Source organism: Polypterus senegalus, chromosome 2, assembly GCF_016835505.1.
Source record: "Polypterus senegalus isolate Bchr_013 chromosome 2, ASM1683550v1, whole genome shotgun sequence".
Taxonomy (NCBI): Eukaryota; Metazoa; Chordata; class Cladistia; order Polypteriformes; family Polypteridae; genus Polypterus; species Polypterus senegalus.
The window spans coordinates 131,319,758-131,338,004 of record NC_053155.1 but is presented as its reverse complement, the minus strand read 5'-3'; the positions used below and the strand labels follow the sequence as shown (position 1 = coordinate 131,338,004).

The 18,247-nt window shown below is 36.0% G+C and overlaps 1 protein-coding gene across 1 annotated transcript in view; it reads right to left on the bottom strand.

Annotated features, from left to right (window-relative positions):
* Positions 1-18,247, bottom strand: part of LOC120523360 (coiled-coil domain-containing protein 81-like) — a 36,876-nt gene that overhangs the window by 9,353 nt on the left and 9,276 nt on the right. The window contains exons 6-10 of the mRNA XM_039744618.1: positions 14,195-14,322; positions 13,542-13,659; positions 12,153-12,282; positions 10,841-10,987; positions 10,460-10,567 (exon numbers count right to left, since the gene is read on the bottom strand). Coding sequence (XP_039600552.1) covers positions 10,460-10,567; positions 10,841-10,987; positions 12,153-12,282; positions 13,542-13,659; positions 14,195-14,322 — 631 coding nt within the window. The remainder of the gene's footprint in view (positions 1-10,459; positions 10,568-10,840; positions 10,988-12,152; positions 12,283-13,541; positions 13,660-14,194; positions 14,323-18,247) is intronic.

Below are 18,247 nucleotides of genomic sequence, written 5' to 3'. Positions count from 1 at the left end.
TTAAGGAACATCATATTCACATTAAAAGATATGCATTGTTGCTATAGTTAAGTCTCTATGTAATTCTTCTTAAAATGAAGTGGGCAGTGGGCTTTTTCCCCTTTCAACTGAACTACACTTGCTGTCCTTGGGATCGCTCAAGGGAAGGGTGAAGTATAGCAAGACTGAAATAGAGGAAGCTTGTCCCAGAAGGTTACACAGGGCAAATTCTCTTGCCAAACACAATATCATTATGGTAGATCAGCTTAATGGAAAAAAAGAAATTCTAGCAGCAAGTGTGGGAACATATTCTTAAAACCAAAGATGAAACTGTAACATTCAGAATATGGAAGGCTGAGTGGTGTAGCATTTCATAGCAGTATTATCTGTATGTTGAGAATCTGCAAAGGAAGCATCCTGGTGTGACAGAAGGCTTAGCATGGTAAGTAGAACTGCTCTCCTCTTCCTACGGTTAGCTACAAACAGGGATTTTAACATTAACAAAAATCATTAACTGTAACTTAAAAAAAAAACAAAAAAATAATGCATTAATTAAAATACCTTGTAAAAATTTGTGGAAGATAAAAGATATAGTACAATAAAAATCACTAACATAAAACTAATCATTAACTACTATTACCCTAGGGTCGGTACCGATCCGTTTTCAAGTTTTAAATGCACAAAAGTACCACATACATTTTGTTTACTGCATCAAGGCTTTTTCTATTTTTCTGAAACTTCCATTAAAACAAAAAAAAAAAAAAAGGTAAACTATTTCTCTAATCAGAAATTCACTGCCTGTGGTCTTACCGGGTCGGCCACGACCCAGGGTACAATAAGAGATCATAAAACAATAAATACTGGCCAAACTTAAGTTACAGTATAACCACACTCTCCGCTCACTCTGGCCCCACACAACTCTGTCAGGTAGCAGGCCTCTCCCATCCCCCGATCTGTAGTCAGGGGCTTATCTCTTCACACCTCCCCCGAGTAAAAAAAACAGAGACAGCCCAGACAAAACAGACCCAGACCAGTTCAGTTTGGTGATTGTGACTGGAGAGAAAGCATCTAATTTGCAGAGGTAAAAATGGCCAGATTCACAGCACTCCAAGCTCTGGATCATATCCTAGCTGAAGGACAAGTTACAGAGTGGCACAGCAACACTGATGAGGTGGACTCGGAGGAGGAAGACATTGTGGAGTGTCAGTCAGAAGACACAGACACAGAGTCTGAGGAGGAGATCACCTCTGAAGCAGTTTCCCCACCAGCTGAAGTACTACAATCCAAGAATGGCAGCATCTCCTGGAGGTTAGTACCACCTGACGAGACTCGCAGGACAACTGGCAGGGCAGCTGCTGAAAATATCATCAGAATGACTCCTGGGGTCACAAGGTTTGCCATAACAAGGATAAGTGACATCAAAACAAGTTTTGAACAGTTCATGCCATCATCGCTGAAAAAAATAATACTTGACATGACAAACCTAGAAGGACAAAAGTCTACGAGACACATGGATTGACTTTGATGAAGAATTCCTGGATGCTTATATTGGAATTCTTCTTCTTGCTGGAGTATACCGATCCAGCAATGAGGCCACAGCCAGTCTCTGGGACACAGCAACAGGCAGAAATATTTTTCGGGCCACGATGTCACTGAAGAGCTTCCACATGATCTCGAGAGTCCTCAGGTTTGACAACCGAGACATGAGAGCAAGACGTGACAAGCTTGCTCCCATAAGGGATGTCTGGGAGAGATGGGTGCAGCGCCTGCCTTTGATGTTCAATCCAGGGCCAGAGGTTACCGTAGACAAGCGTCTTGTGCCTTTCCGGGGAAGATGCCCTTTCCGGCAATACATGCCCAATAAGCCAGCCAAATACGGGATAAAAATCTGGGCAGCCTGTGATGCAAGAACAAGCTATGCTTGGAACATGCAAATTTACACAGGAAAACCTGAAAGTGGCATCCCTGAGAGGAACCAGGGAAGACGTGTAGTCCTCGACTTGACAACTGGACTGCGCGGACACAATATTACATGTGACAATTTTTTTTACAAGTTTTGATCTTGGACAGGAACTTCTTAGGCGAAAGCTCACCATGGTGGGCACTATCAAAAAAAATAAACCTGAGCTGCCCGCTGAAATTGTGAATTTGAAGAACAGGGCACCACTGTCTTCAAAATTTGCCTTTACAGACACAACCACTATTGTGTCATATTGTCCAAAAAAAAACCGGAGTGTGATACTCATGTCCACACTCCACAAGGACACTGCTGTGTCATCAGCAAAAGAGAAAAAGCCCATCATTATTTTGGATTACAATAAAAACAAAGGAGGGGTGGACAACCTGGACAAGCTGACTGCCACCTATACATGCCAGCGCATGACCAGGAGATGGCCAGTGGTATTGTTCTACAATATGCTGGATGTGTCAGCCTACAACGGATTTGTGTTGTGGACCCAAATCCACCAAGGGTGGAATGCAGGGAAGAATCAAAGGCAAGAATGTTTCTCCAAGAACTAGGGATTCTCTTATAAAGGGACACATTGAAAAAGGGAACGGGCCCCCGAGCCCCAGCCGCTGCAGCTGTGGTTAGAGAGCTGCAGACCACAGCAAGCACTCCGTCCACGTCAGCAGGAAGACGAAGAGCTTCAGCACCAGCATCCTTCCCTTTAGCCAGCCCTGCCACAGCCACAGACCCAGACCCAGAGAGGCTGCGGATTCCAAAAGAAAGCTGTCAGGTCTGCCCAAGCAGCAAGGACAGAAAAACCAATTCCATGTGTGCCAAATGCAAGAAATATATTTGCAAAGAGCACACTAAAAATGTCACTTACTGTCCTACTTGCACATAGTGTAAACATACAGTAGCAATCCTGCTCCTGGAGAGCTACCACCCTACCACCGTACTACTAATTCTATTGGTTTGATTGTTTGTTTGATCTACATTTTGTAATTTATTTTGTATTTTATTTTGTCTTACTTGTTTGGCTTTGTCTTTGTGATTGAATTAAAGTTCAACTTTTGGAAAAAAAATACTTTTTTTGCCTTCTTCTTGAAGTAAATATATATGGGTCAAAACCGACCCTAACACCACAGATGTTACTAATATTAATAATATTGATATTGATAGTAATATTATTAAAATAAAAAATTGTAATTTTTTTTTTTTTTTACAGTTGTGTTCTAATACCCCTCAGTAATAGTCAGGTAACATATAAACCTTTGATTTATTTGTATAATTCTCCTGAGGTTTATTTTACCAATTTTTTTGGACTGGGCCGTTTTATTGACATCATACGTCTCATCTTCAGAGGGCCACACCAAAAATTTTAAAACCAAATTTTAAAATCTTTTCATGGATAAGGAAGCCTAACAAGGTAACCAAGAGGTAAGGAAACAAACTGGATGATAAAAAAATGTTTGAGGGTTGAGGGAGGCTGATTTAGGACATGGGTCGGCACCGACCCGACCGGCCACGCCAAGATAACAGATGGGTGGAAATGCTAGGATAATAGTAGGGTTAATTGAAAAAAATAATGATATCAATACTAGTTATAATGTTTCTCAGTTTAAGTCCAAGAATCAATACATGGACTGATTTTCTGGGCAAGAGACTAGTTTGGGAAAGCAGTATGTTTGTTCTTGGCTTTGAGTGTTTTTGCCCATTATTGTTGCAATTTCACTCGCCGAGAGAAGCCTGCGATAGCAGCTGTAAACTGACATCCTTCACAAACTGTTTTTTTTTCTTTTGCTCCTACCTTGCACGAGTGCTACACACCCTGAAACTTTCTTTAAGAATATGCAGTGTCTTTCCTAGGTCTTTTAGCCAGGTGCATTTTAGTTTGGCTGAATATTTTTCCCACTGCTTATAGCCCGAGAGTAGACGGAGAGTATCAAGTAATTTTAGGGCTTGATATTTTTTTCAGGTTGAGATGCAGTCTGATTTAAGCAGAATGTGAGAGGATATGCTTTGAAGTCATTATTAACTGAAAAATAAAACGTGTCACAAAAAATTGATTATTCAAGACAGCCATGAAATTGACATGTAGCAAATGAAATATTGCACAGTATTACAAGCACCGTTTTTAACTACATTACACCATTTACTTGTTGTTCTTAATTAATCGATTCCAGAAGATTTATTTGGCATTTATTAAACTTTGTATTTGTTTGAAACCAGGGGGGGTATTTTCCATACGTCGCTTAAATCATCCGAGATCAGATGCCTCATCTTGGATGAGTTAATGGCGGTAAGCTCATCCGGGATAAATCAGTTTTTCAAACGCAGCCGTGTAGTAGGTATTGCAGTCTGCAGCGAGACTCTGTTGCATGCACCCGCGCTGATTGAAAAGCCCATATACATTGAGTGTAGAAAACAAGATCAGCAAGTCTTTGATAGGCTGTAACAAAATTGCCAAAGAACGGGCGGTGCTTCTTCTTCTTCTTCAAAGAATTTCAAGATTTAATATGCACAAGTGGTAACACTGCAAAAGCAGCCCAAACCAGAAAAGACGGCTGGCAAGAAGTGGCTGGCAAATTAAACGCTAAGTAGTGTGCATTGTACTTACTGAATGCAGCGTTACATTTCCTATGTGTCAGATGAATTATTAGTTAATATGTCATAATTCCAGATCAAACGTGAGCACAAGGAGAACAGGTTAAAGTAAAGTACAAGAATATACTTCAAACTGGTGAATATTGCTTTATAACTATTTAATGAATTGTTGACATAAACAATCATATATAATATAAAAAACATTAATTTTAAAGCTAATAAGAAGGCAGACAAGCAAAAAACAGATGGAGGTCCATGCGGTCCAGACATAACCCCTGCAGAGGAGTTGGCTCTCCAGCAAAATGCCCATCGCCCTGTTTCTGAGGATTTTTTTTTGGTTGGGTCAGTTGCCGGGAATGTCATATCCCTAGAACTTGTGTCTGACCAACGAGATATTGACGAAGGTCAAATATTTGATGAAGAAACTGTGTCTGATTATTCATCAGGAGGAGAGGTACATTTTCCAAATAATGTTTGATGAAACTCAACTCTGATCAGTCCCATGTGCCCCAATCACATTTGGAAATCCTGGGTAATGAGAATGTTAGGCGGATTGTGAGATTCTTTATGGAATGTGGCTGTTTTTGCCTGTGTACCGGCAATCGCATGAAATGCTTCTTTTATTGTCTGCACACACAGGTGTCCAGGAAACACTATGAAAACCCGAAGGAAATATTTCAGAGCCAAACAGACTTTACGAATTGCCTGGCAAACTGCACTTTTAGATAGACTTTCCACATCGCCTACAGTATATAAAAAAGTGCCGCTTGCAGAAAACCTCAAAGCAATGCATACTGTCTGTGTGGTTGTGAGAGCTCGATTTCACCTAGTTTGACTTCGAATATAAGGTGCTAATAAATCTTTGAGGTACAATATTCTCCCTCGGCTAAAGCGGTATCTTTCGAAAAGAATTTCCTCTGGGAGCAATAAAGGATCTTGCCGATTGCGCAAAACCTTCTCTATATGAAATACTCTTCTTATAATTTGCACACCGATATCAAATGTTCGCTCATTCATGAACGGCGAAGCCATGACTGAATGAATTCCATGCACGGAAGCTGATTAAGTGTGTGAGCTAATCCTTGTTACATAAAACAAACCTGCTCCGAGCAGGTTTGAGGATTTGGATGTGCTGCTATGACAACACATCCAGCAAGAGTTTCGAAAAACGACAGATCCAGGATCATGCCAAATCATCAACAATTACATCTGGCTAAACGAGTAATCCACATACGAAAAATACCCCCCAGCTTTATTTACTTAATTATTTATGTTTAGCTCTGAATATTATTTGGAAATTTATTTTGTACAAAGAAATAATCATGTTTCATTTGTTCAAATGGAATACAGTAAAGCAGAGATGTCAAGCTCAAATCCTGGAGGGCCGCAGTTGCTGCAGGTTTTCGGTCCAGCCACTTCCTGAAATAGTTACTACTGCTAATAGAACAAACATCTTGTACCATTATTTTAATTGTCTTGCTTTGTCAGAATCAGAATTTATCTTCTTTTTCCAGCTAACTCTGGGGACTAAAGTACCATATTTTTCAGTTTCTTAATTGGAGGCCAATTTTTACTTTTAATGAGACACATTATTGAACTCAATGGCTTTTAAGTGCCCTCATTTTGCCACACTAGTCATTGCAAAAGTCTTTATTTTCTAAGAGCACCATCAAACTGTTTTATTGACCAGAACAGGTATTTCTTAAACAATGAACTATTTTCTTTTGAGATATTTTATTAAGACAGATAATGATGAACCCAAAAGTCCAAATAAGGTTCAATCAGCTGATCTTCTGTTGGCTCCCTCTGAATCTCATTATTGTTTAGCAGCTAGTTAAGTAAAAACAACACGAGTCTTATAAAATTACAATAAGTTTTAAAATGTTCTGACTTTTGTTACCATCATCTCTATTCCTTTTAGAAAAACACTCTCTGCCATTTAACTGACTTCCATATTAAAGTTCTGTACTGCAGTATGGCTCGTTTCTGTTTTTTTTTCTTTTCTTTTTCTCTGCCTGGAGTGTGTTGCTTGTTGTTTAGTCATGGGTGCCATGGGCAAGTTAATTCTATTGCCTCATGTGGCAACCTTGCATACCTGTCCGCTTATAGGCCTTTGGACAAGAACTCCCAAATTCCCTATGCAGGCCACACGTTTCAGTCCAGTGAAGCCTAATTTGGAGGTGGATGTGCAATGGATTTTGCCATGTTGGTTTTTTATTCCATAACCAGATTCTTTGAATGTTTGTGGCTGCAGAAGGTGGCATGGCACTGCCTCTATATTCTATTACTGAGAGACAAATATACAAGCTATAAAGACCAGGACATTGGCTCAGATTGATTAATTTACACCACCCTGGTCTGCAACGGAGAATTTTATTATATGCCCTGCTTTGTGCCCCGGTATATACAAATTTTCATCAATATACCAATAATCCAATTTTCCATCAATCATTCAAAATATTGAACCAATTCCCGATGCACTTTAAGGCAGAGAAGTTTTTATCTGTTGCACCTCTACATGATGATCACCTTTCTCAACCCTCTTGAACCTGCATAGTATTTAATCTGAGGAAAACATCCGGGATTAAAACACTTAAAGAACTGTATATGGATAATGTTTTGACATCATATGAACCACTATGCTTTAAATTTAAATTCTTAGTAACACACTTTTTCCACTACCTTCAAACTGTAAATTATGCTAAAAGAAACCTACCCAATTGTCCATACCTCCCACCCATTTCTATTTCAGAGGAAATACTGAGCAGTGTTGAAGACTCAGACAGCATCTCAACAATATATAAAACCATCTCAGAAAATCTTCCCTTTAAAGATCCTAAGGTACAATGGGAAAAGAATCTTTGATTTAATATCTCAGAAAAGAAGTGGAAGTCAGCCATACATGGGATACAATCTTAACCCCATATGTGCAAAGCATTCAATAATTCATCTTAAAAATTTTCATTGATCACTTTTATCTCATTTAATATTTGTCCAAAATGTATCCAGGGCTAGATCCAAGCGGCGCACATAGCAATCGAGCTCCAACCTCACTGGGTCACTCACTGTTTCGGGAGAGCACCAATTTACATTATATTGGACAAACATTTTTGAATTCTTATCAAACAGTCTTTGTGTCACAATGACCCCTAACCTATTAACAGCTTGCTTTTTGTACTCCCAGGTGGTCTTATACCACACTACTAGCACATAGATTTGTCTTACTGGAAGAATCCTAGCCCATAAGTCAGTGAGTAACTGATGTTTTATACTTTTTGAAATGTAAAAAAATCTAATTCTTCACTAGAGGATCTCTTCAAAACTTTTTAAAAATTAAAAAAGATATACTTAATAAAATTTTAGAAATAGCATTCATAGCAGGGAAAAGTTATTTTTCTGTTGTGTTGCTATTGTCCTTTTAATTTTAGAACACGGATAATTTAAAAATAGCCTAGTAGAAAGTTAGAGCCTTGATAACCACTAAGAAAGACCTTTTACACAGGTAGTACGTTGATCCTGCTTTTTTAGACGCATTTACCAAAGTGTGTTCCTATGGAGGTTGCCTCTGAGTGCTATATGGTTGTCACAATATTATCTCTCGTTTTTGGTTGTATGAAGTTACTATACTTGTTCGGTGCAATTTAAGCTTAAGCTTATTGCCTCCGGATGCGATTCTGGGGGTCAGTTCTTTTATCTCCCATCTGAGTTTCATGATAGAAAGATAGGATTCACTACTGTGTATCCCCCATTCCTGTCTATGGCTCAATCTTCCAAGACCTGATTAGCAAAACTATAACATTTCATGATTATGGTTTTAGGGTTACTGCAGATGCAAATGCCGTTCTTGACCCAATCCTCAATTATTCCCCTTCACTTCTAATCCGATAAGATTATTAATACCAGACTATGTAACATCACAGGGATATGTCTCGGAGGCACTAGCTGGATTCCCAGTTTCAAACAAAGGACAATATGAGTAACACTGATACACAGAAATTTACACCAATGGTCAACCAAAAAAATAGGCTTATATGCACCCAAAAAAAACAAAGACAAGACCTTTATTGCTTCCTTTAAAAACCCTTTTATGACCTAGATCACTGTTTTCCTCCATCGGCTCACTGCCCAACCTGAGTGTAACTTCTGCAGTATAGTAGACACCCCAGTTCTTATAGGGTGTGGCAGGGTCATGGGACTGCTACAGTCTATGCCATCAACCATCGGATGCAAGACAAGAACAACATCTGGATAGGGTTCCAGTCTAACAAAGGCAGAGAGCAAGCACAGAGCTGTCATTCTTGCCTCACAGCTCCAGGTTCTTCATGTAGTCTGCATGTTCTCTCCATGTATTTACAGACTGATTGGCATCAGTGTCAATAAATGTACTCACTCAAAAACATTGTAGTCAGTTCTTTAATTACCATGTCCTCAGCAAGAGTGACTTATCATGAATTAAAAAAGTCAATAATTGGTTTTAGGCACTTCAATCTGCTCTATCACAAAATCTAAGTTTTTAGAAACGGTGGTTTGCCTCTTTCAAAAATCTAAGGCTTTTATTAAAATACAATATAGTGTAATCAGTTCAGATGTATTGTTATGAGTACAAAGTACAATGAAATTCATATGTGCTCTTTTCACGACCCTGCCAATTGGAATGCATTTTGCTCCACAGGCTATGTTAAATAACACCACAGAATGTATTGGGCTGGTGAGTTTGGCATTGGATTGTCAGAACTCCACCCATGGCCACCACTGCAAGCTGACAATTAAGCAAGAAATGTATCCTCACCTTGAGAAAGAATCTCTGATTTTATTATTATAAATGCAGATGGCACATTTTCTTGAATCAAAACTTTTGCTGCCCTAAAACTGACATATTTTAAAAGTTTTAATGGAATACTCCATCCAAAAATGACATTTTCTTTATATGTTACTTACCCTGCATACATTTAGTGATTAAATTAATTTCATGTTTTCATGCTAAATGAAGTGAAAGAAATTTAACAGAACATAACAGAACTCAATGGTGGCAAGTGTTTTACACCGCCAAGTGATGTGTTAAACGTCCATGGAAAAAAGAAAAAAAAAATTCACTTTACTCCCTTTACATTAATCCACGTGTCCATTATCTGGTCGCTAGTCTCAATACATGCAAAACATTGTTATATAGTTACTTCCTGAGTTATCAGCATGCTTATACAAGTCACTGAAAAGAGGTTCCATCACAGGATTGTTGGGCTCACTCTCTATGAAAGGGTGACCTGCTGGGCAATATGGTAGGACCTTGGAATTGAACAACTGCTTCTCCAGATTGAGAGGGGCCAGTTGAGTAGGTGCTGGCATGTTAGGATGACCCAAGCACCTCCCAGAGAAGTTATAAAAGGCATGGTCCATTGAGAGACTGCCAAAAGAAGGACCCAGAATATTCTGGTGGGGTTGCATCTCTCAAATGTCCTGGGAGCATCTGGGTATTTCCCAAGAAGAGATATAGGAGGTTGCTTGTTGATAATGTCAAAAATAAATTTATATCTGATGTCACCCAAACTACTGTATTCCTTATATTTGATGGGTTAATATAGCGTACATTATTTACATACGAGCATCTACATTGGTTCCTGTTCGTTTACAATAAACTGGCATAATTTGAGTAACAAGGGTTCAAAATACACTATTTGATGAAAGCTAATTAGGCTTCCTTATGCAATCAGATTTTTAAAGTGTAATTAAAATCTGGTCAAAATGTAGAAAAGCTAAACTCTTGCTGCTAAAAGTCTCTAAACAGATAACCTGCACTCTCCAAGAGACCAATTTGACTGAGTTTAAAATAAGTATATCTGTGATAAGTAGCACCACATACTGTGTTGGACTTGTTTAATCTGATAAACTGCCTTAAAATGAACATAACTGTACTAGCAGACACAGCCTTACTTGAAAATCAATTGATCGTGCATTCTTTCTGTTTCTAATAGCTTCTGAAACACCAAGGTTGAAAGACGACACTTTCTGATTTTGTTCTCTGGCAGCCAATAATTGAGCCTGCAGAATAACAGAACAGGGTGTGCTTAGTTTTTAGAAACATGGGTCAAGTCATGATTAAATGAAAATACTGTATGTCATGCACAATAATAGGTTAACAACATAACACTGTTGCTAAGAAATAAACAACATGCATAAATATTGTCTGGTTAATATTTTGAGGATTACATCTGATGGCAGTAAAAGATATTGGCAATTGTTTTTCAGTGAATCTTAATATTTTTCTCATCTTACCAGTATTTTCAAAATTAAGCAATCAAAAGATGTCCTTACCTGCTGCTTCAGCAGTTCATTTTGGTCTTTCTGCTGCTGATACTGTATAAGCACACGTTCATCATCTTTTTCCTTACGCTGTCTCTCCTCAGCAAAAGATACTGGCACATTGTTTTGAGCTCGTTGCATGCACAAGTAACACAGCTCCTATAAGAACAATCACTAGATGAGGAATGCCCTATTATACAGGAAGGAAGGAATTTCTACTTGCTTGGCAACAGAATGATTTGTTTCTTAAACTTGTACATTTATGTCATTATACATGACTTGAGAACAAACTTATCATTCTAAGAAAATTGTAAAAAAAAATTATAAAACATATAATACACTGTATGTTGTACTTGCTCATTTGTGACGATAAAGAAAAAAGTTAATGTAACACATTCATATTTTAAAGCTATGTAAATTTTTTTTAATATGAGGGATGGTAACACACCACCTGTCCTTCTTACCCAAGAGGCTCACTATGCAAATTATGTCATGCAAAATAACAGACAGTATATTCAAACATAAAAAAATTGTAACAGTTCAATTGATGATAATCTTTGTACTACACAAATTACAAAATCCTTATTAATTCTGATTGTGTATCTCATATAATAAAGACATGAGAATGGGGAAGTATTATATTTTTTATGGCACACATTTTTCAGCTGGTAATATTATATTGTTTAACATATCTTATTATGAGAATGTTAGTGTAATGTCTTTATTTTTAAATTATACTATTTAATTCAAATTCTGCACATTTAAGTTTAGGGGCATGTTGGATTGACTAAAATCTGATACCTCTGGAAGTTCTTATTGAATGCTTGTTTCCAGAACTATAGTGAGAAAGGAGGGAAAACATTTGCCAACTATGTAATTTTCTCTTGTATCTCAAATTAGTGTGCATTAATATTTTTTTTCCCATATTAAACTACCGTTTCTGAAGGTCAATAACTTGATAAATGGTGGGATAACATTGCTGGCAAGATAGATAAAGCAGATGTTAGGATTAGAACTTAAAATGTGGGCATGTGGGATATAAGCAGTATAGACATAATTTGGGTAAAGCAAACCAGATGGTTATGAAAATTTGCAAAAAATCCTTAGTTAAGTAAAGGCAATGGTTTAATTAGAAGATTATGACCTGAAAGGATGTCCGAAAGAGGAAACCCAAGAATAGCAATTTATTGAGGAAGAAATTTAAGAAACTAACTTTCTGTGAGTATTTAACATATTATATGTTTGTGAAAATATTGTTCGAATGATTTTAAAGCAATTTATCATAATGCTCATTGTTGAATGCAATGCTTGGTGTTTTTTTTACCTGTCCTGCACGACCATGACTAACACAGGCTGAACCCAAGGACTGTTGATGACTTTGTATTCGTGGTTTCACATATTCTTGCTCCTGTCTCTCATTAAGTGATTGCTGTATTGGGAATTCAGAGATAATCCTGACAACAAAAAAGTATGACATTTATACATTCCTTAATAGGTTTATAAATACCACAGGATTTGTATTTTGAAAGTTGAAATATAAAACCCATAGTGGATTTGTGACTGCAGTAAGTTACTTAGTACAGATCATATTCAATATAGTGTATACATAGAAAATAACATGTAAAATATTTTAAACTGAAAATGTCTTATACAACCACAGTACCAGAATATGATTAGTTATCTTTGAATCATGCATTATTACAATTTCTAAAATGTAAATTAAATAAAGGTGATTTAGCAAGGGATTAAATGATACCTGGCCTCCTGGACCTCTTTAAATTTCACAGTCACAGATGCATACCTTAGCTCAACAGTTGTCTCATATATCTTTAATGTTAGATCCCTGCTAATAGCATTCTCCTTTCACTCTATGTCAAAACAATAGGGAGTGTTGAGTAATGCTCAGACAGATAATCTGATATGATTCTTGGAATGTTTTTTTCCCCAATTGCATTAAACAAAGTATCAGAATACGTAGCAGGAATCCTGTGAGTTGTGAAGTTAATGTCCTTTGTACACAGCAGGACATAATTTATATCAAGATCTCATAATGTATTAATACTTTGAACCTGTATAGTATTCATCTATAGTAATATAATACTACTTCAGTAGCAGCATGTGGATACCAAGGCACATTTAGACTTATTTTATCTTCATTAACACAATATACTAGTCATAATATTTTACAGTCAAGTAATGCTATGGAAACAAAAATAGTTTCAGCGACTTGCATCAAAATACAGGATACATAGGTTTACATGCCTGAAAATGTTACGTCTCTAACAGTACTGTACAGTACATGTAACTTGGAGAAAGAGCATAAATTAATGTCTGTCAGCTTGGGCTTTGTTTACATAAGCATGAGTTCAGTTGAATACCCCTCTACAGATGGTGAAAGAGGAATCTGCTACCTGACACAGAGTATCATGAGGAAATTGATTCATTAATAACAGATTATCTTTCAGCAATACTTGAGTGTTATATATCAACTAATATAGCTGGTCTATAGATAGATAGATAGATAGATAGATAGATAGATAGATAGATAGATAGATAGATAGATAGATAGATAGATAGATAGATAGGAACATTTTTTTCTAAGGGAAGATTCTGAGCATGGACATAATAAATTATTTTCCACTTGTGCTCCACCTGCTCTGAAAAAGGAACTCATATAGGCTAATGAACTTTCAAAGAATCAATTTATTCTTACCTTTCTGGTGAAGTTTTAGGCCTTGCTTCCTCTTGTAGGTTGTCTGTGAGGCTGATCCAAGTCACTTTTGCTGGATGAAGAGCTTGTCGACTAGTCACATTTCTGTTGATAAAGGAATCTAAAGACAAATGACATTTTCACAACAATAAATATTCATTCATCCATCCATATACAGTATTTAAAAAAATGCTAAATGTGGGAACCAGAGCCTGGCAGCGTCTGCTATTTAAATGAAGTGTTGTTACAGTCAGCATGGTTGCTCAGTGGTTACTTCTAGTGCATCATTGCCCAAGTGTCTTAGATTCAAACATACATTGTCTATATATATAGACTTCTCCATGGCAAGCTTATATGAGTAAATGGTATATTTAAATTTTTCCAATTGTATCAGTGTACATGTGCATGTCCTGTGATGGTCTATCATCACATTGCCTGGATGGTGCTTGGTCCTGTTACCCTTTTGGATTCAGCTAATTCATAAAATTAATGAATAAAAGTTTGCAGTTCAAATAAAGATATTTAAGAAATGTAAGCAACACATATGTCATTATAAATCAATATGGTTTACGTGTAACTAAAACAACATAGCACAAACTTTGTACAATGAATAAAAAAGTATACTTAAGCATAGAAATTGAAGGTATGTTATTCACCTCCTTTTTCTTGCTCCTTCATTAACTCATTTTCTTCATTTTGATCACTTTCTGTTTCTTCATTCTCTCTCTGCTCTTCTTTAATTTGTTCCATCTTCTTCTTTTGAATTAATTCATTGGATTGGATACTTTAGGTTATAGAGAGTAGCAAACAACAAAACATATTACTAACCTATGCAATAATTCAGGTTTAACACTTTTTTATGTGGAAAAAATATAAAATAAAGATTAGTAATTAGACGTATAAAATTGTACACATTTAATACATTGCTTACGGTAATTAAAATGCTTCCAGCCACCAGATGAACACAAAAACAGAATGTTTACAAAAAGGAAAGTAACACTGCATATTTAAACAAAAATGTTCACTAACTTCACATATACAGCCAAACAGAATATGTAGCTAGAATATAGAATACAACATGGCATTAATTCAAATTTACTCAATTCAGGGTCACTGAGACCAACAACCTACCCTGACAGTACTGAATAAAAGGGAGAAAATAACTCTGGGCAGGAGCTCATGCTCACACTAACAGTTGTATAGGGCCAATTTAGAGTCACCAATTTACACACCCTACATACCTTTCGGAATGTGAGAAGAAAATTGGAGTACCTGGAAGAAGTCATACATCAGCATAGGAACACTGTGCAAATTCCACACATAAAATGACAAGGTGCAAGATTTAAATAAAAAATATTTTATTTTACAAATCATTTTTCTATAATATTTTATACTCATTCATCTTCATTAAATGCATTATTTGCTTTACAATGTTTTAATAATTTGAACCTATGGGTTGAAGAAAAGTTACAACCCAGATTCTAACAGTCTCGGACTTTGCATTGCAAAATGTATTTTTGTAAGTACTCATAGGCTTGTAGCTTCACCTCACAGTACATATTGCAAATCTGATATGTACTATTCTAATGGGAAGCCAAGGCCAGTTTCACTGACAATGGAAACATCATAAGATCTGACCCTGGGTACCAGAGAAACTTGCAGCATACTCAAAGGAAAATATACATTTACTCCCACTACGTCAATTTACAATAGCCAGTTAAAATTAATGTTATGTCTATAGACTGTGGAAAGACACCAGGGCTTCTAGCAAAACCCCACACAAGTATAGGGAGAGCATGCAGATTTCACTCAAAATATACTACAGGTGAGAATCCAATTGGGCTCCAAATATTGCATGATCTGATGTGACAACAGTACCCATTTTGCTACAGAGTCATTATTTAAATTCAAAATTGTTTGTTAAATTATTTTTTTAAATAATAAATACATGTTTTAGCTTTGTTATGTCTCTCTGAAAAGTTATTTTCTGAATATCATTAAACCCTAAATGATTATTTAAATTGAAACAAAGGCATTCATTGCGGAGCTACAGTGTTATTGTTAAATGCCTATTACTAACAGTTATTTTAGAAGTACAGCATTTTAATTAGGCATCAACAGAAAATATACAAACCTTGTTGATGTTAGCTATACTTAAACTGTCTCAAATACCTTTACAACAAAGAAGAAAAATTGGCTGGCATCATGCGGCGGCAGCAGAGATGGTAATGGTAATGGAAAAATGGGACTGAGAAAGGCAGGGCAGTGAAGGAAACATTGACAAATGAATCAAATCACCAGTTTATTTACAGTGTTTTTTTGCAAGATTCACTCATCAGGCATAAATTCATGCCCATCTGGAACATTTTCTTTTAAAGGAAAGAGTAGATGTAATATGACAAAATAAACAAGACATTAAGCCTGTATGCTTATGGAAAATGGTAGTATGTAATCTTCTTACAATGAATTTCCCTTCCCTCCTGTGCCACACCTTAGCTATTTGAAAGCATGTTTTCTTGTCTTTTAAACTGTTCATGGATAACTACTTTACATGATACAGCCTGGACCTTTTGTATAGTTCATCCAAGTTACAATATAAAACATATATATTTTTGGTACAATGAAAAATGAATATGACATTTTTGTAAAGCAAAGTATATTGATACAAAATTAAACCATATTATCTTTATGATTCACAATCATCCTATATCTCTCTCTGAAAGCAGTATTATTCTGAGCAGTGTAGTGGGACTGTATTTAAAGCTGCTGCCTTACATCTGCAGAATCACTGGTTTAAAATCCTAGCCAGTAATTGTCTGTGGGGAGAAGACAGGTTAACCTTTGACTCTAAACTGCCCCAATATAGTGCATATATGTGATGAAACATCTCACTTTTTTTGTAAAAATGTGGTGAAAATGACTCTAAGAATGTTTTGTTAAATTAGTTGTTTGGGGACTTTCTTTGGAATGATGATTACCGTTACCATTATGATGTATATATACTGTATATTTTATTCACATGAGCTTCACTAAATCAAATTCCATGCAACTAATAATATTATAAGAATAAATTATTTATTTGCTTATATTCCCAATATTATATGTCTGGCTTGCAGTAAATGCTACTGGCAACTGAAACTTTTTTTATCACTTTTACTACAATTTGTCAAATTGGATGTTGTTCCAGTTCCTTGGCACATAAATTATGTCTAAGCCCATACATTCAGGTATTCTTACAGAAAGTAAAAAAACTTTTCACTTGCAGGACTGAAAAAAATGTTACAGAACAAAAGAATATGATATAATCTTCTGTTACATAATATAAGAGTTCTCTTACACAAGCTGGTTTTATTTCTAAAAGTAGGATCCAGGCTTATTTTTACATTTATTTATTTAGAAAATATATTTATGCAAAGCAATTACAAATCACAATATAGCAATTCAAGTTCTTGCAACTGAAACTGACTAGTTAAAGGACTTGATTAGGGTCACACAATAACTCTCTAATTCTGTGATTGAGTACTGAGTTTAGACTCTAAACGTTTACCATAGCCTTGTGTGTCAGATATTTACCATTTCTGTCTAACCTTTTAAATCAAATCAGGATCTACCAGTACTGTACACAGAATGACTAGATACTTCACCAAACATTAAATATAATTAAAAATAAAATGTGTACTACAAACAAATAGTATACATTTCTAAAAAAAAATGTCTGGGCTAACTCTGTATTCAGGTGGTGTTAAAATTAGCAAAAATATTTGTTTCATACTAGGATGTTGTATGTGTTTGACCCTCCAAATCAGAAATATAAATCATAAATATATAAATGTTGTCATCTAGAATTCCAAGTTTTTTCACTTCTGACATTTTACTTCATTTCCATTGTTCAATACTGCCTCCATCAGATCATTACAAGGAATCATCCTTTTCCCTTACTTTGTTCTTTTTTTCATTCTACATTTTGTGAGCGCTAAGGAACTGTAATACAATATATAAAACAGCTTTTTGCTGACCTCATTTTGAAGATAATTCTAACCAAAAAGCACTTATACTGAATTAATACATCACAACATCACAAGCAGGTAAGTAAAAAGAGCACAAGTCAAGTCAAAATGTATTTATAGAATATATTTAAGGCTACAGAAGTAGTTCCTAAAGTGCTGTGCATGAAAATAAATAAATAAAATCAAAGATTGATCAAATAAAAAATTAATTAAAAAAAGTAAATAAAAACAATAAACGATTGACAAATAACAATTAGCAGCACATAAAGAGACATCAAGCCAAGGAGAAATATGTTTTCAGCAAAGATTTAAAAATTGACCGGGTTGGAGCTGCTCTTATCTGAAGTGGTAGGCTGTTCCAGAGCTGAGGAGCAGTCACTGCAAAAGCACTATCACCCCATTTCTTTTGCCTTGATCATGGTAAGGCCAGTAGAAACTGGTGAGATGATATCAGGGACCAAGAAGGGGCATAAGAAACAAAGAGGTCTGATAGACAGACCTTGGTCAGATCATTTAAATATTTAAAAGTATGAAATAAAATTTTTAAATCAATTCTAAGACTAATAGGAAGCCAATTAAGTGAAACCAAAATAACAGTGATGTGCTCATGCTTATGTGACCCAGTTAAGAGCCTCACGGCAGAGTTTTGGACCAACTGCAGGTAAGAGAGATGAGTTTGACTGGCACCACAGTACAATGAGT